General features: G+C 47.3%; 1 protein-coding gene across 1 annotated transcript in view; it reads left to right on the forward strand.

The window, feature by feature from the left end:
• l(3)80Fj (lethal (3) 80Fj) overlaps positions 1-24180 on the forward strand; it is a 413275-nt gene that overhangs the window by 239140 nt on the left and 149955 nt on the right. Inside the window, exons 33-35 of the mRNA XM_075686799.1 lie at positions 5757-5871; positions 15581-15759; positions 23821-24042. Of these exons, the coding sequence (XP_075542914.1) occupies positions 5757-5871; positions 15581-15759; positions 23821-24042 (516 nt within the window). The remainder of the gene's footprint in view (positions 1-5756; positions 5872-15580; positions 15760-23820; positions 24043-24180) is intronic.

Below are 24180 nucleotides of genomic sequence, written 5' to 3' on the forward strand. Positions count from 1 at the left end.
GTAGTAGCCTCTTAAAACATTTTTTTGCAATGACAAACGCTCGCACCAATGTCCTACTTCATATGGAGTGGCTTGCCGCAGATGCTGACAGTCACAGTGAAGGGTAGCAAAGGCACAACGGCGTCAACTGGCCACATGTCAAACATATGTGAAGGTACATTGCTGTAAACAGTGTTGACTTGGTGCATTCCACTTGGAAGTTCTGCGAGCTATAGGTGCAAATCGTGTAGTTTTGTGGACTTTCCCTTCTGCGCACACTCATGCACTGTGTCCCTGCTTCCAGCAGTAGTTGCATGTAGTGCTGATGTTCTTGCACTTGGTCACAAAGTGTTCCTCCCCGCAGTGGTAGCATGAGACATGCCCTTTTGATGCCACAAGCTTATGCATAGGAAGCAAACTTCTGCTGGAACTGGCTATCTCGCCGGCATCTTTTTTCGCAGTTTCTATGCCAAGTGCAGTTTTCAGAGTGTCTTCATACATAAAGTCTGCTTTCTCAAGCAACCACGTCTCCACGGCTGTGTCGTTGATGCTGCACACGATACGGTCCTTCAGCATATTGCCGAGCTCAGTTCCGAAGATGCAATATTCTAGGAGACTTTTGAGTGACGCCACGAAGTTACTGATGGATTTGCCCTTCGCACAAATGTGCGTGTTGAACCAAAAATGCTGAACAACAGCAGATGGCTTGGGGCAGTTATGGTCACCGAGAATGAAAAGGATTTCCTGTGAAGTCGTGTCTTGTGGATGGGCGAGCTTATTAACAAGATCCCACAAGAGAGCATGCATACCTGTTCTGCCCACAGCAACTAAAGAAGACTGACTTTATTTTTTGCTGCTGCAATGTCATCGGCGATGAAGAAAGCTTCAAGGCATTCAGCGTAGCAGGGCCACGCATCTCCCTCTCCTCCGTTGAATTCTTCGAGGTTGCCGAACATTGGCATGACGAAGTTCTGTTGCATCGAATTCACTAGATGAATGATGAACTCACAAGCGTACTGTATAAGTGAGTGGAACTCGCAAGTGTATAAGTGGGCGGAGGCGCAATGCACTTGAGGGACGATTCACTTGAAGAAACCTGAATGAGAAACGCGAATGCCTTTTCCCACGATGCCAATTGTTACGAGTGTAGCCTAGCAATTCCGAGAGGCGGACCGATTCTGCAGTCATTGTCAACGGTTACGCCCACAGAACAGGAACCAACGACATGAACTACAGCACGACCGCAGACTCTGGATCGTGCTTGAAAACTGATCCCATGTTCTTTATTTTTTCATTTTTACAGGGTGGCACAAGTGACACCACGGAACAGACAGCCATATAAAACGAAACTGTAACAGTAGCATAGGGAATAAAACTTCACCCGCAAAGCATTGAAAGCGATAACAAGGCTTAGCATTGCACTGAAGGCATCCGTTAACACTGCCGTAATGAGCAGCGTGTTAGCAGTGTTGTAGATGTCACACCTCAATGGTGCACAAGATCAGACCAAAGGAAAACCATCAGCATTTGTCAAGTGTCCAAAAGAACGAATTACATAAATTTAGTTCGATGTTTACTGTCCATTTTGCTCAGACCGTTGTGTAATCTATGCACTCAACTGCTGAGCAGGAACACTATACTCGCTGACAACTTTCTGTGGCTATGAAGAGAAAGCTACAGAGGCAAAGCACGCACAAGTGCAAGCTCTTCTGAAAAGAGTTCCATGTTTTAATCCATGTTAGGTTAAACTGGGGAAGACAAAACATAGGCACCTTACTAGCAGCAGTTAAATGAAACAGAATACACCACTGAGTGTAAAAGTTTAGTTGCTTTGCGGCTTTTTCCTTTTGCGTCGCACATGGAAGCTACATCGATTCAGCGTCTGTTTCGAGCCACCAAAAGCACCGTCAATGCTGCCGGACTACTTGGCGTGGTAACACATGTGCAGCAGCCACGCACCTGTAGATTTCCCTTCATAACCACCGAAAGTTGTCCGTGAGTATAATGTGGGTGTACAGCACTCGTGCCAGCAGCAGAAGTCAGGATGCTACCTTGGCTCCAGCAGAGCCACTTGAGTGGGGAGTAACAGTGCGTCCACTTGGCTTCTTTGCTCTTACACTGTGCATCTCTGGTGGCCCTTTAATCTTCCATGTGTGGATCGCGCATGTGTCTTTTATAACAAGGGGACACTGACAGTGACCTTGTGCGTACTATAATAGTTATCGCAGTAAAACAGACGTTTGTTAATTAGTTCAACGGCAAGAATAAATGTCCAGAAAGGGGGCTTCCTGAAATACTGTCGAAACCCGCGATAACGAAATCCTGCGACAACAAAATTGTAGCAATAAATTATTTTCGTATCCTTGTCGAATGCCCATAAGATTCAATGCATTTTGTACCTCTCGACAGTGAAATGTCACTGTATTACAATTCCGCATCAATGAAATTTGCCCAAGCGTAACCTCACATACAGTGCACTCCACTTATAAAGATATCAAGAAGAAAGAAAAATCCAACCATTATAACCGATCATCGCTATATCTGGACTGCTGTAAAAAGAAAAAAAAAAGAAAAAAGCTGCCAAACATACCTTTGTAGCTCTGAAACCAGATTTGCCACTTATGATAAAGAATTGACGTAGAAAAAAGGCTGTGAAAATTATGTTTATTTATATCTCTAAACAGCGCGTCAAGCGTTAGGCACGCTGAAATAATCAGAAATCTACACTTGTTTTGATGGAAGTTTCAGGTTCACAACCGCAGTGTACAACGCATCCAGCGGCTGCACGAACAGTGGCGGCTGCAATTTAGCGTGCATGAAATCAGCGAGACTCTTATCGGCGACAGTGCACTTTGCGTGAACATTGGGGTTGGTTTCAAAGATGGGCCACTGTCAACCTCATTACCTTCGTCACACAACGCCGCCATCTGTTGTAACAGCGATCGCCCCATCAGAGATTCTTTGCAGAATGAGGCAGTGCTATCTGCACTCAGAAACTTCTCCATCGAAGCACCACCTATTTTATCGCCAGTAGTGTCGTGCTCCCAGAGTTCGGCAATGTCAGCGGCTGCCACCGTGTTGTTTTCACACGGGGGGGTTTCGCCCTAGCGCACAAAGCCTGCCGTTTCCATTCATTGGCACTGTCACTGCTTCTAGCCTTCCCTTCATGATCGTGGCGCTCTGGGTTTTCAGAGTGATCGACTGCTCGAGTCTTGCGAAATTTGCTGCTTTGTCGGTGCACCAGCCACTGTTTCCGCTCTTCCTGAGGAAGAGAGGGAGATTGTAGAAAGAGAGCATAGGTGCGAGTTGCTTCTCGCTTTTTCTCTCTCTCTCTCTCTATCTCTCTGTACACAAGCCGGCGACACGTACGTGAAGCAGCTGGTGCCATCTTGTGGCACGCCGCGCCAACTTGCAATGCTCTGAATCGGCACACTGGCGGTATGCACGCACGGTAATGGCGGCAGATACGAACTCGCGTAGGCAAACTTTTCGCCCCTTCTCGGTTAAGGGGAACTTAGCAAAAGAAATTTCACAATTTTTCTGCATGGAAAACGCCAGCCAAAAGGCAGAATTTCGATCGTTATATCCGATATACGGTGAATAACGTATCATTATATATGGGTTTTTTTCTCATTGCCCTAATGCATAAATTGATATGCTGAAGTCAGTTGATCGTTACAACCGATATACCATCATAAGGGGTATCGTTATAAGTGTACTTCACTGTATTACCTACTTACACTAAGCTAGCAGGTTGCAAAGTGTGCCAAAATGTGATTGCTTTGCACTAAAGTTAGGTAAAAGAGCACTGCATTACACTTGCGTGGGCGCCACAATTTTTGCTTACAAAAACAGCCAGGTGCTGGAAGCAATGACGTGCGCTGCAAACGTGTCATAGCTGCCATCTTGTTGATCGCCCGTTCGAAGTGGCACGCATGTTGTTACGGACATGTGATGACTGTTTTTGCACACCTAGTGCAGCGTGTAATGTTGCCTCGGTGAGAAAAATGGAGCAAAAACAAACAAATCCATGTGCCACCAACGTGGAATTGTATATGGCGCATGAGATGATGGTCGCAGCATGAAGTGCTACGCATCAAGCCATGATTAAACAATTGTCCGGGAATGCGCATTCCTTGCTGGTTTTAACGCCACAGGACAGGCATCATGTGCAGACTCGGTGCCAGACGTGGACTTGCGCGAAGGGGCCGTAAACTCGATCGATTGCCTTCAGCTATACGAGATACGATCACTTTCGTGCTTGGCACCGGACACGTCTGCGCCTACGGGCGACAGTGTGCGCTGGAGAAATGCTGCTGCATGCGTAGAGCGCTGTTGCTCTACGTTCAGCGCTGTATAATGCAAAATCCCATAAAAGTGATCGTATCTCTGAAAGCGATTGATCTAGATTGCTTCTCTACGGCAGTGCTACCACTACCGATCAACGCATGTGACGCACTTTGTACTGTTGGCAGTACGGTTCTATATCCTTGAGCAGAGCTATCCAAAGTAGGTTATTGGGATTTTGACAGTAAAATTTTGTTCTGCAACACATTACCTACCTATCTGTGCTGTATCATTTCGCAACAAAGAAATTTTCTCAAAAGCTAATTTTTTCACATTCGCCGCCCATTTTGTTATTGTGAGGTTCAACTGTAGCACTTAAAGGGAAACTAAAGGCAAATACTAAGTCAAGCTAAAGTGATACATTAGTGCTCGAGAATCTCTAAGGCGTCAATATTATCGCGAGCAGAGCTTAATAATCGAGAAATCGAGGTAAATGCAGGACATGATTAGAGACTCTCCTGGAATATTCAAGCACTTGCCCGATGACGAAAGCACTCCTCAGTTAAATTTTGTCACTAGTACTCAACTAATTGTTGCAAAAACAAGCTCGTATTGTATTATAAGATGAAATAAAATGCTTTTTGTGCAGTTTCATTTCATGTTTGGAAAAAATATCTCAGTGAAATTGCCGTTGACAACGACGCAGGCGGTCGAAAGGGTTCATTTTTGCTCGGCTTTGCGCTGCCCATGCTTTCACGTTTCAGTACTTTCCTGATCGTGCAGTGCTGCACTGGTTTTGGTGGCTCATGAAACTCACACAAACTGCTAATAACTGAGAATTCAACTTCCATGTGATGTCGCGGGATGCCCGAACGGTCTACGCCACTTTACCAAAAAGCTGTTGCAGCAGCGAATCCACCTGTCCCAGTGCCACCGTCTGTTGGGCACAGTTTTACTCACCAACAGCAGCAAAGGGATTGGTGACGTATGCAACGTCACCACTTCCCCGGTTGGGTGGCGGGAGATTTGAATTTCGAAAAAGGCGTTCGGACCCTTTAGATACAATTTTGTCATAAACTAAGTCTTTTTCTTGGCACGAAACAAGCGTTGCGATGTTTCTGGAACAGTATTTAAACAGTCCACGTTGACTTGGTATTTTTCCTTAGCGTCCCTTTAAGTCATACAGTAAAGGTAATGAATAATTACATTCGGAATGGAAAATGTAGTGGTGCACGCGAGCAACATGGTATTGTAGCACAAAATACCGCAAAAGAAAGATTCGAAGTGACAGACAGACTCTACAGTATCATGTTGTTCAGCAAACACCAACTCGGCCAAGAAAAAGTTATTGGTGCACGTAAGAAGGAGCACAGTTTTGTTTGGGTTCTTGGAAGTATGCTGAATCACAGGGCTGTAGCACTCGTTCTAGTGGGAGCCATTTTGCAGGGTGTGCTTGTGAAGTACCCTTTTTTTTTTCCCATCTTTCTCAGGCCACGGATAACACTGCAAAAGCAGTGATGAGCAAACTGACAGCACATGGTGTCAAGTTGACTCTACCTTCACTGCTTGCTGGTCTGGAGAATGATCTCTGGAGGACGAAATCGGGTGAGAATCTAGCTGTGCATGCTGTGCAGGTACAGACATCACTGTTCTGCGTGAGCAATGGGCAGGCAGGGCTTTACCGATACAGGGGGTGCACGACTTGTGTGAATCTAACATGCCTCTGACAACTGGAATTAAATGGCAATGGGTGGATAGGTGGGGCTAGTTGTTATTGCATTACAGTATCGAAACTTCGATTGCCACAAAAAAATATAGACAAAGAAAGGGAAGCACAACACAAGTGCTCGTGTTGTGTGTCCCTTACTTTGTTTATAGTCTTTTGCTGTGCTCTAAGTTTTGATAATAGAAATAAATGCTATGCGTACCATTATGACTATACTGTGAATGTACATTGTACGTTGCAACCATGGCCTTGGGCTTCAAATTGGCATTTTGGTGTAAGGCACTGTAAAACTTCGTTAAAACAAATTTGAGAGGAAGCCAAACTTCCTTTTAACGGTAATATTTTGTTTGGGTTGTTGCTTGGGCATGACCTACGTACAGTGCAAATGAGGACAACGCAAAAGGAAAAAATGTCAGTGTGCCACTTTTTTCTTGTCTCGTCTTTGTGTGTGCTGTAATATCCCTGTTACACAGACAGCCTTAACCGTGGTCAAGCTGTCTAGTTACAGCTGACCATGGTTACTGCTAGCTACATGGCAGATGTAACCGTAGTTAGTCACCTAGCTACGGTTACCATGAAGTGAGCTTTGCAGCCTCTGTTTCTTCTAGCGAACCGAGAACCAGACAAGATAGTGAATGCCATAGCAGTTCTGAGTACAGCAGCTTCGTCATAACTGTACAATTTCACGCTATTATTTGATGAACATATGGTTAATTGTTGCAAAAATTTACAACTTGGAAATGGCATTATACATAGCTAAATTTATACTAATAATTTGGTCGTATGATTACCTCGCGATCATTTTCTGTTCTATAACTGAGCCCACGATTAAGCATAATATTGTCACGTGGTCGTGAGGTCAAAGAACACAGTAGCAATACTGCGAAAGGCAAAAAACTAGCTTTTATTGGGCGAACCTGTGCCCACAAAACAGGCTACACTTAAAGCACAACGAGAGCGGCGAACACAGTCGGCGATCGTCGTAAATCTGATCTGCGGGTCAAGCGCGTCGGCTTTTATAGAGCAGTCGTCGAATGTTCCAGACTAATCGTTCGGACCCGCGTGCCTTCCACAAAGTTCTACACCATTCGCGTCAGGTGATGAAATCAGATAACATAAGTCTCGGCGACAACAGACAGCGGATAGAAGCATCGATAAGTTTCCAGAACCTTCGGATACATGCAGGCGCGTCCCATGCTGTGCGATTGAATTTGTTAGGCGGCGAAATGTGGTTGCCCGATAAAGATAAGTACACGTGTCAATACCCCCCTCTTAAAAAGCATCGTCCCGATGCTACAAATACAAGAGAGTGAAACACAAAAGGACACTTATTAAACATATGTAACAACAAAAAGAAACAAAGTCCAAAGGTCAGTTAAGCGAAGCCCGAAAGTTCATTAACGCTGGTAGTAGGGCTTTAGTCGCACAACGTGGACTATTTCAGGTCGTGAGCGGCGCCGCTGTGATAGCGAAATACCGTCTGGCACGACCTCATAGGCCAGTGCGCCAATACGTCGGATGATCTTGTACGGTCCGAAATAGCGACGCAAAAGCTTCTCACTCAGTCCTCGTCGGCGTATAGGGGTCCAAACCCAAACACGGTCACCGGGCTGGTACTCCACGAAGCGTCGTCGGAGGTTGTAGTGTCGGCTGTCGGTCCTCTGCTGGTTCTTGATCCGCAGGCGGGCGAGCTGTCGGGCTTCTTCGGCGCGCTGGAGGTAGGTACGGACGTCAAGGTTCTCCTCGTCAGTGACGTGCGGCAGCATGGCGTCGAGCGTCGTCGTCGGGTTCCTGCCGTAGACCAGCTTGAACGGCGTGATCTGTGTTGTTTCTTGTACCGCCGTGTTATAAGCGAATGTTACGTACGGCAGGACGGCATCCCAGGTCTTGTGTTCGACGTCGACGTACATCGCTAGCATGTCGGCGAGAGTCTTATTCAGCCGCTCCGTAAGACCATTCGTCTGCGGGTGGTAGGCCGTTGTCCTCCTGTGCCTTGTCTGACTGTATTCCAGAATGGCTTGGGTGAGCTCCGCTGTAAAGGCCGTTCCTCGGTCGGTGATGAGGACTTCTGGGGCGCCATGTCGCAGCAGGATGTTTTCGACAAAGAATTTCGCCACTTCGGCTGCGCTACCTTTCGGCAGTGCTTTTGTTTCAGCGAAGCGGGTGAGGTAGTCCGTTGCCACGACGATCCACTTATTTCCGGTTATTGACGTCGGAAAGGGTCCCAGCAAGTCCATCCCGATCTGCTGGAATGGTCGGCAAGGAGGCTCGATTGGCTGTAGTAATCCGGCTGGCCTTGTCGGCGGTGTCTTGCGTCGCTGACAGTCTCGGCATGTTCTGACATAATGGGCGACGTCGGCGGTCAGGCGCGGCCAATAATACTTTTCTTGTATCCTCGATAGTGTCCGGGAAAATCCGAGGTATCCCGTGGTTGGATCGTCATGTAGGGCGTGCAATACTTCTGGACGAAGTCCTGACGGGACAACAAGAAGGTAATTAGCGCGGACTGGTGAGAAGTTCTTCTTCACGAGTAGACTGTCTTGAAGCGTGAAGGAAGATAATCCGCGCTTAAATGCCCTGGGGACAACGTCGGTGTGCCCTTCCAAATAATCGACGAGGCCTTTAAGCTCCGGGTCCACTCGTTGTTGTTCGGCGAAGTCTTCCGCGCTTATTATTCCAAGGAAGGCGTCGTCATCCTCGTCATCTTGCGGCGGCGGGTCAATGGGGGCGCGTGATAGGCAATCGGCGTCTGAGTGTTTTCGTCCGGACTTGTATGTTACAGCGATGTCGTATTCTTGTAGTCTGAGGCTCCACCGTGCCAGCCGTCCTGAGGGATCCTTTAAATTCGCTAGCCAACACAAGGCGTGATGGTCGCTGACGACTTTGAATGGCCTGCCATATAGGTAAGGGCGAAATTTCGCTGTAGCCCAAACGATGGCGAGGCATTCCTTTTCGGTTGTAGAATAATTGCCTTCCGCTTTTGACAACGACCGGCTAGCGTAAGCTATCACGTGTTCATGTCCATCTTTTCTCTGGATTAGGACGGCACCGAGGCCTAGGCTACTGGCGTCGGTGTGGATTTCGGTATCGGCGTGCTCGTCGAAGTGCGCAAGTACGGGCGGCGACTGCATGCGTCGTTTGAGTTCTTGAAATGCGTCGGCCTGCGGCGTTTCCCACTTGAACTCGACTTCACATTTAGTTAGCTGCGTCAGCGGCTCAGCGATGCGTGAAAAGTTCTTGACAAATCGCCTGTAGTAGGCACACATGCCAAGAAATCTACGCACTGCCTTCTTGTCGATGGGCTGTGGGAACTTTGCTATGGCAGCTGTCTTCTGCGGGTCGGGGCGGACTCCAGATTTGCTGATGACGTGGCCTAAAAATAGAAGCTCCTCGTAAGCGAAGCGGCACTTTTCCGGCTTCAGAGTAAGTCCTGATGACCTGATGGCCTCTAGTACTGTTGCAAGCCGCCTAAGGTGAACGTCGAAATTTCCGGCGAAGATGACGACGTCCTCTAAGTATACGAGACAGGTCTGCCACTTCAATCCTGCTAAAACCGTATCCATCACGCGCTGGAACGTTGCAGGCGCCGAGCACAGTCCGAACGGCATAACCTTGAACTCGTAGAGGCCGTCTGGGGTGATGAAGGCGGTCTTTTCGCGATCTCTTTCGTCGACTTCTATTTGCCAATAGCCAGACTTGAGGTCCATGGACGAGAAGTATTTAGCGTTGCAGAGCCGATCCAATGCGTCGTCTATCCGTGGGAGGGGGTATACGTCCTTCTTCGTGATCTTGTTCAGACGACGATAATCGACGCAGAAACGTAGGGTTCCGTCCTTTTTCTTCACCAAGACAACAGGGGACGCCCACGGGCTTTTCGACGGCTGGATGATGTCGTCGCGCAGCATTTCGTCGACTTGTTCTCTTATAGCTTCACGTTCTCGCGCCGAAACTTGGTAAGGGCTCTGACGGAGTGGTCGAGAGCATTCCTCGGTGATTATGCGATGCTTGGCGACTGGTGTTTGTCGAATCCTCGATGACGTCTAAAAGCAGCCTTTGTATCGTTGGAGCAGACTTCTGAGCTGCTGTTGCTTGATCATAGGGAGATTTGGATTAATGTCGTAGTCTGGTTCGGGAACCATGGTCGTCGGGGTAGATGCGTGTAGATCGCGGTCGTCTCATTAGGTAGCTGCACCCGGGTTTCTAATAGCGCTTGGGCTCGTTCTCGGCGTACGACGCTTGCGAATGTCTGCAGGAAGCCGCTTCGGAAAAGTTCCCAGGTCGTTAAGGTGGCTTCTCGGTTCTCGAACCACGTCCTGGCTGCGTCTTCCAAAGCGAAGAAGACATATCGCAGTTTGTCGTCGCTGTTCCAATTGTTAAAGGTAGCGACACTCTCTCGTACGTCTCAAGCCAGGTTTCCGGGTCCTCGAATGTTGAACCGCGGAACGTGGGGGGCTCCCTGGGCTGCTGCAGCACGACGGGGGATGCTGGGGCTGCCATTCGGGTGGACTTGGTGGCAATCTTCCTGCTCGTCTCAGGTAGAAGTCCGTGCTCTGGGGGCAGTCCTTGCAGTCGGCGGCTAGCACGCTGGTCTTGGACGACGTTGGTTTTGTTCTCGGGCTTCGGGCTTGGATCGCGGCTTTGCGGGGGCGTTCGGTACATGAACGCACAAGCACCTCCACCAGATGTCACGTGGTCGTGAGGTCAAAGAACACAGTAGCAATACTGCGAAAGGCAAAAAACTAGCTTTTATTGGCCGAACCTGTGCCCACAAAACAGGCTACACTTAAAGCACAACGAGAGCGGCGAACACAGTCGGCGATCGTCGTAAATCTGATCTGCGGGTCAAGCGCGTCGGCTTTTATAGAGCAGTCGTCGAATGTTCCAGACTAATCGTTCGGACCCGCGTGCCTTCCACAAAGTTCTACACCATTCGCGTCAGGTGATGAAATCAGATAACATAAGTCTCGGCGACAACAGACAGCGGATAGAAGCATCGATAAGTTTCCAGAACCTTCGGATACATGCAGGCGCGTCCCATGCTGTGCGATTGAATTTGTTAGGCGGCGAAACGTGGTTGCCCAATAAAGATAAGTACACGTGTCAATATCTATGTCACGCGGCACATGTAATGTCATTCACTGTAAATGACATTCATACCGAATGTCATTGCAGTCGTCCATTCCCTCTCTACACCGGTATAAAAGAATTGCATTCGCAGCTGATGGCAATGTTTATCGGCACCTTGCGCACGCAGGCACGTGGCAATCGACATGCATACTTTCAGGTTGCACTTTGACCTGCGCAAATCGATGAGGTGGTCTTCCCACATGTATACAGCAGCTTGCGTGTCTCGTCGTTGACGCAGTGTGCTTTTCGCTTCTCATTCTTCGCTGACAAAGCTGCAGAGTTGGCTTCCGTGGTTGGTGGATAAGCTTTAGCACAGCACTACTTTGAAAATAATATGCAGAAATGGAAAAAGACAGACGAGCATTTGTAAACATGGCAGACAAGAGGTGCTAGCAGCCACTAGGAGACTGGGAACAAGAATATATCTGCACAAACTACTTCAACTATCCTGCTCTGCGTCATAAAATTATGAAAAAGTTCATAATAGCAGTTTTGTTTTAACCTATCGATTTCGTAATTTTTTGCCAATACCCTGTCGTCGAGATTACACAAGTCGTGCTTGCATGAGTTCGGGAAACTCATTCAATGGCCGAATGCTATTAGCTGCAAATGTCATTTATTATGACTTTGTAGAAGGAACAAAAATAGCATTAAGACGTAATGTCATTCGCTGCGAATGATATTACACGTGCCGTGTGACGGTTATAACTCTGGTTAAGGTAAGGGTATAAGTGGATCATATTTTCTAACAAATCTTGATGCATCTCACTTTCTAACCAGCCGTCATGGTTGCTCAGTGGCTATGGTGTTGGGCTACTGAGCACGAGGTCGCGGGATCGAATCCCGGCCATGGTGGCCGCATTTCGATGGGACCGAAATGCGAAAACACCCGTGTGCTTAGATTTAGGTGCACGTTAAAGAACCCAAGGTGGTCAAAATTTCCGGAGTCCCCCACTACGGCGTGCCTCATAATCAGAAAGTGGTTTTGGCACGTAAAACCCCATAATTTAATTTTTTAAAATCACTTTCTAACCCTATCATTAATCGAGATTAGTGGCCTACCCCAGTGATAACAGTGCAAGAAAGCTCTCAAGTGCGCAGGCACAGCAGTTTATCACAGCAACAGTTGGAGATGGCACAGCGTGCATCACAGTGTCCTTCCCTTCACATGCTGCAAGCACCACAGGCTACACACTCTTTACTGCCCACATTTCCTCCCAAAGTAAAATAGTGGACGACCTTCAACCAGGGCAAAGCATGTTCCATGGCTTTTTTTGCCATCGATCAAGGGGCTTTAGTTGCGTGCACAGAGTGGGCAGCAGAGTACAGGAGCTGGTGAAATTTGTGGGGATGCGCGACTCTCGCGCGTCCCCTGATATGTTTTTCCCGCATAATTCCCTTTCCCTGCAATCCGGCTTCGTCGCATGGACTGCGTGATGCCCGCGGCAGTCAGTCTGGTTGAGGCGCAGTACGAGAGATGGCGCAAGTGTTGCTCTGCTAACGCCGCCTCCGATGAGGTTACTTGTGAGCGAAAAGGAGAAAGCTCTCTCTCTTTTGGCAGCGGGCCGGCGAGCAGCATGGACGTGGCGCGCATGCGCCGATCCATGCCTCCGCGAGACCGTCTTGCGGGGCGCATTCAAACGCGCCACCGTTCGCGTGACCGTACACGCGAACGACCAGGCATTGGGATCCGGCATGGGGCGAACATATTCGCTCGTTATCCGGTCGCGGTGAGTCGGACTTCTAGATTTGTCGCGCGCCCAACGGCATGTTTTGTGGATAGCAACTCGGCTAGCAGGCATTGATCTATGAAAGGTGCAATAAATGCCCTTGTGATTGTTTGCACTACTGTGTTGTCGTTCCTTTGTCCCAAGAGCATGGGTGTGAGAACCCCCACAAATTAAGTGCGGTGGAGAGGCGAATGGGGGGCAGCAGATTGTGGCTAAGGGTGTGTGTGTATGAAAAGTTTAAATACCATCGAAAAATATATTCCTAATATTTGTATTCAATTCGAAAACTATGTATTAAAATATTTTTGAATCAGTCAAACGTCGATATAACAAACCTCGATTTAACCAATTTAGCAATGTTACAAAATATTTAAATTTTCCGATCTTAGTTCTATTTAAAACACATGCCTGCCTGCCTTCTCCTATTGCGTGCGTTTCCTCCTGGCAGACAACCATGCACAGGCCATGCACCATATCTTGGAGGTAATCTCTCCGCAGAAAGTGCCAAGAGCGAGCTGAAACGGTTTGTGCCCTGGTTTACATCGGGTTCCTGTGTGTTTAATGTTGGCAGTCGCGTAATCTTAAGTTTCCAAGACAAGGTGCACAGCGTTTTCTTGTGTTGTGACAGTGAATTCATGCTCATCGAGTGAGATCTGTTAAAGTTTGTCTGAAAGCATGTGACACTGATAAAGATAAGCAGAAAATACAATGTGTCATCGGAAAATCATATTATCCAAAGCAAGCACCAAAATGTATGAATCGATAACTCGGTGACAAACTCAATAGCAAAAGTTCATGTGGTGTGGAGTGATACTTCTCAGTATAACGCCTTATGCTAAGCAACATTTCTGGATACCACGCGACCCACAGCCAATGCACTTTCATTCAGCAACGTTGAAATAGTTTGTCTCCTTTCCTTAGGAGGCTGTGGCTGCCATCTTTTGTGCAAACAAGAGGAAATGGGAGGGAGCTCGTGGTAATGTTGTCAAGCAAGCATGAGGGGAGGGAAGGAATAGGAAGTTGGTGGCAGGTAGGCGCGCACGCATCTCCTTTTCTAAGGAGGCCATGGCTGCCATCTTTCGTGCAAGCAAGAGGAAATGGGAGCGAGCTCACGGTAATGCAGTCAAATCAGCATGAGGTAAGGGGAGGTAGGGAAGAAGAGAGGAAGTTGGTGACAGGTTGGCGCACCTGCAAGCAAAATTGCAAGCAAAATTGGAGTGAGCGAGTTCGTGGTAATTGCAATCAAGGGTGCGTGAGGGGAGAGAGGAACTTGGCAGATTGGTGCTCATCTCCTTTTCTAAGGAAGCCGTGGCTGCCATCTCATGCAAACTAGAGGGGAGGAGAGTGAGCTCGTGGTAATGGAGCATGCGTTAGGAGAGAGGAGGGGGAGAGGAAGTTGGCGGCATGTTGGAGTGCATCTCCTTCTATAGCAGGACTGTGGCTGCACGTGGCTAAGTGCGTATGCAGCCTGCATGCACCATTTTAGAGGTCATCTGCTGCGTGGCCAAAGAGTGGGCATGCCGAGATGGCGTGGCATTGTGTATGTGGGCTGTCTTGCTGCATGTTTAGTACTGGAGGTTGCATAATCTCTAATTTCAGAGGCCCATCAAAGTGAAAGCAAACCAAGCATTCTCTCCCCACATCTGGTGCTTTTCACGGTAGCGTCGTCCCACCGAGGGCGACACTATCAACTGTTAGGCAGATTTGACTTCTCTTCATACCACCGATGCGGAGATATTGTCGACATGGCAAGAAACTATTTTTGGTTGCCGACTCTCAAATTCAGTAAAATTTTTCTCGTTCAAATGAGCTTTTTCTGATTGCCCGATAAATTGGAAAATTTTGCAGCCTCTTATGTGTAAGAAAAATCTATTGTCGACTGCTGTTATTTGCCTGAAAGTTTGAATTTCAATATTATGATTGCCAATTTTACCTACTTCATTGTATAGAGAATGTATAGGGTGTTCAGCAAGTACAGATGCGAGTTTTAAGAGTTTTAACTGTATAGAAATTTGGCTGTGTGCGTTTGCAGATACTTTTTGCTTCATTAAAGTGAGAGTTTAGATATGTAGTCTTTTATGTTAATTGCTAGGGGCATGGTGATTATTTCGTTGCATTTATTAATTCATTATAATGAGGTTAGACTACATTGTTCACTTCAACGATACATACACACACAAGGCCACCTGCTCATTTGCTTGATGTTTCCGCTGGTGTGCACTGTGATAACAAGTTATTTATTCCACTGTGCTATCATTCATGTGTGCAGGGAGCTGCATTCGTGCAGTTAAATACACAGACACAAATTTTGGTAATGAATTGAGCCATTGAACCTGGCTGATGTCCCTTGACAAGTTGTGTATTTTGTAAAGAAAGTTTGACGATGTAACCATGGCCCTTTCCTCGTCATTGTGCTCGTTTTCTCACCAACCTGCACCTTGTATCAGCCATGTGCATCAGTGTTCTGCATAGGACTCCGATAAGGTAGCTTTCTTGTGAAGCCCAACTGGTGTGGTCGTCGAGTTCGCTCAATTTTTAAGTTTGAATCTCGAAAGGGATCTTGCGTTACATTTTGAGCATGGTTCCTATAAAATTTTGAGTGCTTTCTTAGACTTTGCGCACATAAGCACCGTGCTGCAGTCCTCTCAAGATGGTTTTGTTTGAGGCAAACAAGTCTGAGACAGAATCTGAGGGAACTTACCAATAAACGTTGTGCCACTGTCGTTTTCAGGGTCAGTGGAGCTGCTGGGTGCGATGGCATACTGTGCACCCAAGCAGCTGTCGTCCTGCCTGCCCTCCATCGTGCCCAAGCTCATCGAGGTACTGTCGGACTCGCACGTCAAAGTGCAGCGGGCAGGCGCCCAGGCTCTCAAGCAGATTGGTTCCGTCATCAAGAATCCAGAGATCCAGGTCTCTCCCGTTGTTCTTGACGCCTTTCATTTGCATTGGTCTTACTGCTTCTGCACCAAAACTTACAGAGAAGCTTTTTTTTTTACTTACCTCCCTTGGGTTTGCAGTAGCTTAGTTTTTAATGCAAGCTGTCGCTCAGCCAAACAAATGACGTGGCTGGTGGTGGGATTAGTTCCAGCATCCCCAAGCACAATAGCATGATGCCCTTAGTATAGGAGCACAAGTGCAGGCTTTGAATACATGCTCAATATTCAGCTTCACCACTCTTCCCTCGGGGCAGCCAGCACTTCGACGTGATTGAAACATGCATTCGCACTCAGAAATGCCATGAGTGGCCTTAAAATCGCTTCTCTAAATAAAGTTATACTGATTGACAAATGTATGCAAAACATCACAGAGTGACAGCTTTGTGTGGCGACACCTGATGAGAAAAGAAGTGACCATATTGCATGTGATATTTAAATGCCTCATGATTACTTCTCACTGTTACCACTCTTTTTCACTTGAGGCAGCTTGCGCTCTAAGACAATAATTTATGCTTAGAAACACACAAGCGTGTGAGGTGTTTGTGTGTTTGTTTAGAAACACACTAACATTACGACAAATTCTCATCATTGCCACACTCCATTCGTGATAGCTGTCACATTTTGACAGTTGAAATGCTTGTTCCCTGAAGTGAAGTGATAAAGCTATGTAAAGTGATAAATACAAGCCTAAAGGGATAAATTGTAATTGGGCACTTGCTTTGAGTCTCTCATATAATGGGACATGAAACAATGTGAACATGACACAAATGATAGAGCTGGCAGGTTAAGATATAAGACACCCAGGATGTCCGCAATACTAAAAAAGGACTGTTTCTTACTTCACAATAGCTGTGTGGAGAAAGCCCAATACTATGAGTGGGCAAATATGCAATGTTTGAAATAAGAATCGAAAAACTTGGAGGACGCTTAAGCTTCGCCTTTAAGAGTGGAAAACGATAGCATTCAAAGATCCCTGACTGCTTCTCACACTTCCCGGCAACTGCAGCATACGTAGCTGTAATGTTTACCAGGAAGCGTTGATGGTGAATGCTGTGCAAAAAGGTGAGCTTTATGGCAAAAACATGGCCTCTTGTGTGGGCCGATCCTGGAGGTAGTGCCCTGCCGTACCAAAACAAATGACAGTCGAACCTCAATATATTGAATGGCGCAGTGGACGCGAAATAGTTCGATATAGCCAGCATTTGGTATATAAGATCACATGAAATAGTCCTCAATATCTTGTACAAATCAATCTATTAACCAATCGTGACGCAGTAAGTACTCACTTGAAGCTTCACACAAAGTGCAGCAGAACCTTAATATGTTCTCATTATGTACGTTTTCCCGGCCCCAGTGCTCGCAATCAAGAATGCAAAAGTTGACCGAATAGAGTTGTGCTAATTTTTTACCGGTTCATAAGTTCCCCGGAAAATGCAATTTTTCAGCAGCAACGTTCAGTACGTCACCAAACTGCAGTCGTATGATATGTTTCATGGCCGCTAAAACCCGTTTAAACAAGAAAATGCAGGAGGCACACCCAATTCAGGACAGTATATAGCTGCCCACCGCGGTATTCGCCTGCCCATCTCATGTGGAAACGCCGGAGTGCACTTAGTTTCTCATTTCATTACCAGCAAATGTTGTCTGGGGTCATCACATGCGGCATTCACAGCTACTATCACTGCAGATCCTATTGTGATAAGCACCTTCAACTATTTGTTTCACAGCGCCTGGTGCCGTCTGAGGCGCAGCACACACTTTTAGTTGGCAATAACCGAAACACGCCACTGTTCCCTGCAGAATGTGATAGTATACGTTTTTCGGCCACTAGATCCCATGTGAACAAAAAAAGCCACGAGGCCTTTGCAATTGAGAACAGTATATAAGCTGCCCATCTCACGTGAAAATGGCTCACGAGATTCTTATTCCGATACCAACAAATCTCCGCCTGGGTCATCACGTGCTGCATTCACAGCTATTGCTGCCAAACCTATTGCAACAAGCATCTTCAGCTATGTTTTACAGTGCGTAGTGTCATTGGTAGCATACTGCACGCTTTTAGTAAGCGATAATCGAAATGCGCGTCCATTCCTTGTTGCAAGCGGCACTATGTGGGCATCCTGTGTCACCCACCAGCCCGATTTGGTTTCAGTTTCCCGTTGCCCTCTTGAAGCACCACGCCACAGGAAAACAACAAAACGCGTCTCGGGCCGCTGGAGCACCACGAGCTTGATGTGTGATATGCATCGGTGTCTCATGCCGCAACGATCTCCACAATGCTTTGAATTATATTGATGTCAACAATAGTGTGGTCTGGAAAGTTTTTAGTTACTTCGGATCATACCTTTTCCCAGCTAATAAGTTTTTTTCTCCCCTATGAATGAGGTTCTACTGTATTCATTTCTTTGGCTGAAAGTACTGCAACAGTGTAGCCTGCTTCGTATTGGCAGCCGTGTGCTGAACCATGGCATCTTCAACATAGCCTAAACAATCCACAAGCAATAGGCTTGGGTGCCTTCTATTGCGACTCTATTCTATTGCGAGTAGCGGCGTAGAAGGGCCAAAGCAGCTACAGCCTCAGTTGAAGTCAGGAGCAGGGCAACATCAGGGCTTGCAGGATCAACCTCGGCAGCGTCTTCGTTTGGCGGCTACTACTGCTGCGATCTCTACATGCATCAATCAAAGCATCTTGAAACACTATCAGTAGCAAAGTACAAAATGGCATCTGCATGAGTGAGCCCACTAAGCGAGTGCTGTTACGAGTCTTTGTGAATGTAAACCACCATTCCTCGCGAGGCACAGCAGGTGCAAAGTGGGGCACCAAGGAGAAGTCATTGTGGCAAATGCAATGCATCATAGACATTGTCAAACTAGCCAAGTCGCCGTGTGCAGTCAATGTTTGCAGCTGTAGTATGCAGTAGTCGGGAACGCCCATCGTGCCACTGCCTTCTTCGATGGTGTTGCGGAAAAGCTCGCCGCCTGTCAACAGAACACACTTGGTCTGGGTGGCAGAGTTTGATACAGTCGAACCCCGCTACAATGAACGCTGCTTCAACGAAATATTTCAAATTCCCCGTCAGCTAGCCATAGAAGTCGACGCAAAAAAGTTCTCACCACAACAAACAATTTTTCGGGCTTGTTTTCGCTTCAACGAAATTTTCGCTTGGTGGAGCTGGCCTTTAAAATTTATTTTGCCAGAAAATAAACATAACCCCAATCGTCCGCAATTTTTCGTACACGCACGCCGCTTAGGTTCACCGAAAACATGCGCCCGCTGCACCGTCGTCGATAAGCAAACTGATGGAGGGGCGCTATTGTTTGGTGGTGATGACGATGTGGCTAGCCACCTTGCGACAAGTCGCAGGCCCACTTTGCCAAGTGGGAGCCACAGCCAATCCGTATCCATCCTAGGTCACGCAATCGCTGGCGCAACACGGCGACGCAATTCTTTTTTTTTTTTTTTTTTTTTTTTTTTTGTGCTTGTGCACTCGACCAGCATGGCGACAAAGTGGAAGTTTCTTTCTTTGGAGGTGAAGGCGCAAATCGTCAGCGAAGCTTCAAGCAGCAGCAGAAAGAAAGGAGATGTTGCAGCAGAGTTTGGCATCTCCAACAGCATGCTGTTGACAATTTTGAAATCAAAGGACGTGATCACCAGTGCTCTTTCTGCGGGGGCATCCGCCAAACGGAAGAAGTTGACTCAAGCAGCACACGAGGATTTTGAGCAGGCGTTGTTTACATGGTTCCTCGACATGCATGCCAAGAAAATGCCAATCAGTGGAAGCGTGCTGCAGCAAAAGGCACTGAACTATGCTTGCATGCTCGGCAACGACAATTTTAAGGCAAGGACAGGTTGGCTGACCCGCTTCAAAGCCTGACACGAAATCGTTGCGAAAGTGTTGTGTGGCAAATCTGCTGCTTCAGACGCCAATGGTGCCGTGACTTGCGCATCATCTGCTTTGCTGGACATAATGAAAAAGTATGCCCCGTCCAACATCTACAACGCAGATGAGACGGGACTCTTTTATGAGCTGCTGCCCACAAAGACGCTGGATATGAAGGGCCAACCATGCAGCGGAGGAAAGCACAGCAAGAAGCGTGTGACTCTGGTTCTCTGCACTAACATAGATGGCACCGACAAGCGCTGCCCGCTCATTATCAGCAAGAGTGTGAGGCCTTGCTGCTTCAAAGGTGGTAAGAGCTTGCCAGTAAGTTATTTAGCAAACAAGAAATCCTGGATGACGCGGGCCATCTTCCGTGATTGGATCATAGCTTTCCACCACGGTATGAAGGTCCAAAACCGCAAGGTGTGCTTGCTTATTCACAATTGCTCAGCGCATAATGTTGAGGTCGCTGAGTTGGAAAATGTGGAAGTTTGCTTCTTCCCGCCAAACTGCACTGCTTTGATTCAGCCGTTAGACCATGGCATCATTCACAGTATGAAAAGTGCATATCGGCAGCGGTTGATTCAGCGACTGTTGCTGAATGTTAACATTCGGTGGGAGACCAAAGTGTACTTGCTCGTGGCCCTACAAATGATTGCCGCGGCGTGGACTGCAACTCAGCACACCATAATTGAAAATTGCTTTGTGCACGCTGGCTGTAAGTCTGAGGCTGAAGTGATGGCCGGCTCAACAGCGGACGAGGAAGATGACCATTTTGGATTGGAGCCACCCTCTACAGAAGTTACTGCGGTGTGGGCAGCCCTTCGAGACACCGCAAATTTACCAACAGATGTCAGCATAGATGAGTACATCGCCGTTAATGGGGATGTAATTGTTCATGAAGAGTTTAACGACGAATCTGTCATTGAAGAGGTTCAGCATAACTACGTGTAAAGTGATGCACAAGATGCATTGTCCCCGCCTCGTGCACTGGGTGTAAAGGACGCTTTTGACATCATTCATAATTTAATTGGCGTCCACGATGACGACATCGCAATGCAGCTTCTGACCGAGTGTGAACATCGCACCACAGCGATGATGACCAAAGGACAGAGGCAAACAGAGATGACCGACATTTTTCGGAAATGAATGACGTTTTTGAGTGTGTAGTGAAATCTGACAGTGTTTTGGGTCAGATTTCACCACAACGAAAGGTAACCGACTTTTTTCGGAAATAAATGATGTTTGTGAGTGTGTATCAAATTTGACAGTGTTATGGGGGTAAATTTTGCCACAAGGAAATTTTCGCTTGAACTAAATTTTTCGCATGTCCCGTGAGTTTCGCTGTAGCGAGGTTCGACTGTATTTCCGTTTTGTGTCCGCCCCCGTTTAAAATAAAAAAATTTAATATGCATGCGAATTTCCAGCTGGTATAGAAAGCATTATATATATGCAATAATTCGATATATCTGTGTTCTATGTATTGAGGTTTGACCATACCATTATCTTTGGGTTTATGTTATTGTTTTGCACTTTTAATATTTAAGTCTAAGAAGGTTTAATATAAAAGGCATGCGCTGTCGGTGTTTTGTTTCATGACATTTGTTTGTGAGCTGTCATTTTCAAAATTCTGAGGAATAACTTTGTCAAGAATGTAAGACAAGGTCTGAGCAACTTGATTGATAGAATGGTGTGGCGGTATAACCCACACGTACCGCATGTTATATAGCAAGGCATGGCATATACTTATTCCTAAATATATACAGAAATGTTCACTCGCGGACAACTCCACCAACATGGGGCCCTTAACACTGTTGGGTTAATAATACACAATAACTACAGTCTAACCCACTTGTAATAATCTCTGATACAGTGCAGTCCACTTATAACGATACCACATATAACGATATATTGGTTATAACGATGGGTCGACGTGAGAGTGTCATTTTATGCATTAGGTCTATGGGGAAAAAAACCATTTATAACGATAGGTTATTCACCGCATATCGGATATAACGATCAAAATTTTGCAATCTGGACGGCATTTTCCGTGCCAAATAATCGTAACACTTGCGTTGCTTAGTTCCCTGAAACGAGCGATGTCGAGACGAGGCGATGTTTACCTCCGTAAGTTCGTATCTGCCGCCATTACCGCGCAGCGCGTCTCGCCCCGCCCGCGCACCGGAGAATAGCTGAGTAGGCGCAGCGCGCCACAAGATGGCGCTAGCTGCTTCATGCGCGTCGGCCACAGTCACTCCGAAAGAGAGAGAAAGAAAAAAAAAAGCGACAAGCAAAGCGGCGCGGTGGCGCCCGTCCCGCGTCTCTCTCGCGATAGCAGGCCGACGCCACCGGAGCAGCGTGCAACCAACGGTTCAAATGGTTCAACCCAGTTAGAAGATGGCGCCGACAAAGCGCAAAGCTGTGTCGCTTGACACGAAGATGGATATTTTGCAGGACTCTCGATGCGGCTTCAAGGTGAGCGCCCTCGTGAAGAAGTATGAGCTCGTCCAGTTAACGATATCAACCATCTTGAAAACCGGGAGCACCGCGATTGTGAAGGCAGGAGCTATCAGCGGCCATGCCGATCAGCGGAAAAGGGTTAGAGACCCTTTGTACGCCGATGTTGAAGAGGCGCTTTACCAGTGGTTCATCACCAATTGCTTCAAGAAGGCGGGCTTTGTGCGTAAGGACGAACTTCCCCAACCCGCTGAGACCGACCCGGTGGAAGTTGCTGACATACCGAGCTCTGAGAGCTCGTTCCTACTGGTGACACAGGTGTTGTGTCGAAGGAGGAGTTTTTGACTGCAGACAGTGCTGCCTCGTTCTGCGATGAAGTCACCGACGAGGCGATCACCGAAGATGTGCTGTCTCGACAGACGGCAAAGTTGTGCGACGGTGGCGACGGCATCAGCGACAGTGTCAACGAGATCGACAGTGGCACCTTGACCCCAACCACGATGTCCACGCAAAGTGCACTGTCGTCGATCGACTCCTTAATTGATGTTGTGCATGCTAAAGGATTGCCGCCAGTGTTCGCGCAGCAGCTGGAATCCATGCACACCGCGGTTGTGAATCTGAAGCTGCCGCAAAAGCAAGTGCAGATTTCGGACTATTTCGGCGCGCCTAACCCTTCACACAGTCATTGGCGCTAGAAATAAAGTTTGTTTTTTACGGCCTACTGTCTACATCATATATTCTTTAGAGCAAGTAGCGAATTGGAGTTCGGAGCTGCAAAGGTATGTTCCGCGTTTAAAAAAAATTTTTTTTTGATAACTGCAGTCCAGATATAGCGATCATCGGTTATAACGATCATATTTTTCGTCTTTCTCGATATCGTTATAAGTGGACTGCACTGTATAACAATCTATCTGTTATAATGCCCACATTTCATGGCATTTACAATTCTCCCACCCTGCCTGTTGAAGCTGTGTCCAGATATGATGAACATTTTCAAGAGTGCCACGCTGTTGCAGCGAACACTTCAAATGCAGTTGTAAAAGGTGGGCGGAAGCGAAGTTTCAAAGAGCGGAGGTGGAACCGAACTGGGTGCATGGCAGCACACCCCCCTGCTTAAGTCAGGCTGAGGAAAGATTTCAGTGCTGTGCGTGGATTTCACGAGAAAACTAACTTTCAACCATGCCGGTATAACCACACTTTAAGGCATGTCTCTAGTGTGGTACAGGTCAAGCTAGTACAGCGTATGGTGGCTGTGGCCTCCGGTCTTGGGGGTGACGATGGCAGCAAACTTTTGCGGAGTACTCTCTGTGCCACTTTGTGGCACACCGTTCAGTCTCGGAAGCTGTGGCAGCAGCACTCTTGTTTTTGCACGGTATTCCATTCGGCACCATGTGCCCTGCGTTATGTATGTTGTTTGGACAATTTGGACTAATGTGAACCAGCGGCCACTCAAGCGTTTCTATCCATAGTCACGTGGCCCGAGTCAGCTTGAATGCGACACGAAACACTGGTGCCACGAGAAGGGGGTCTATTTTGCTTGAATTTGGTTGAAATTGGCAATCAATAACGATCATGCCTAGTTAAATCTGTTGTGTAGCAAATGTCTTCAGCATGCCAAAGCTGTCTAAGCCTGTGTCGTTCATTGTTTCTTCTTTTTTAATCTCTTTCTGATATTTCTGATTCTGATATTCACGCAGGCCATTGTGCCAGTGCTGTTGGATGCTCTGCAAGACCCGGCCGAGAAGACATCCGGCTGTCTGGCGACACTGCTGAATACAAAGTTTGTGCACTTCATAGACGCGCCGTCACTGGCGTTGATCATGCCCGTGGTGCAGCGGGCCTTCCAGGATCGCTCGACAGAGACCAAGAAGATGGCCGCACAGATCATCGGCAACATGTACTCCCTCACTGACCACAAGGTGCGCCCGTCTCGTTATCTTGCTCTGTTCAGTCTCTGTGTAGCTGCACAAGTCAAAGCAAGAAGCCCAGGAGGGTAAACATTTTTCTGGAGCCTTCCACTTCTTGTAGCACCTTTGATGGCTTGAGACATTAGACAT

The sequence above is a fragment of the Dermacentor variabilis genome, chromosome 3, assembly GCF_050947875.1.
Source record: "Dermacentor variabilis isolate Ectoservices chromosome 3, ASM5094787v1, whole genome shotgun sequence".
Taxonomy (NCBI): Eukaryota; Metazoa; Arthropoda; class Arachnida; order Ixodida; family Ixodidae; genus Dermacentor; species Dermacentor variabilis.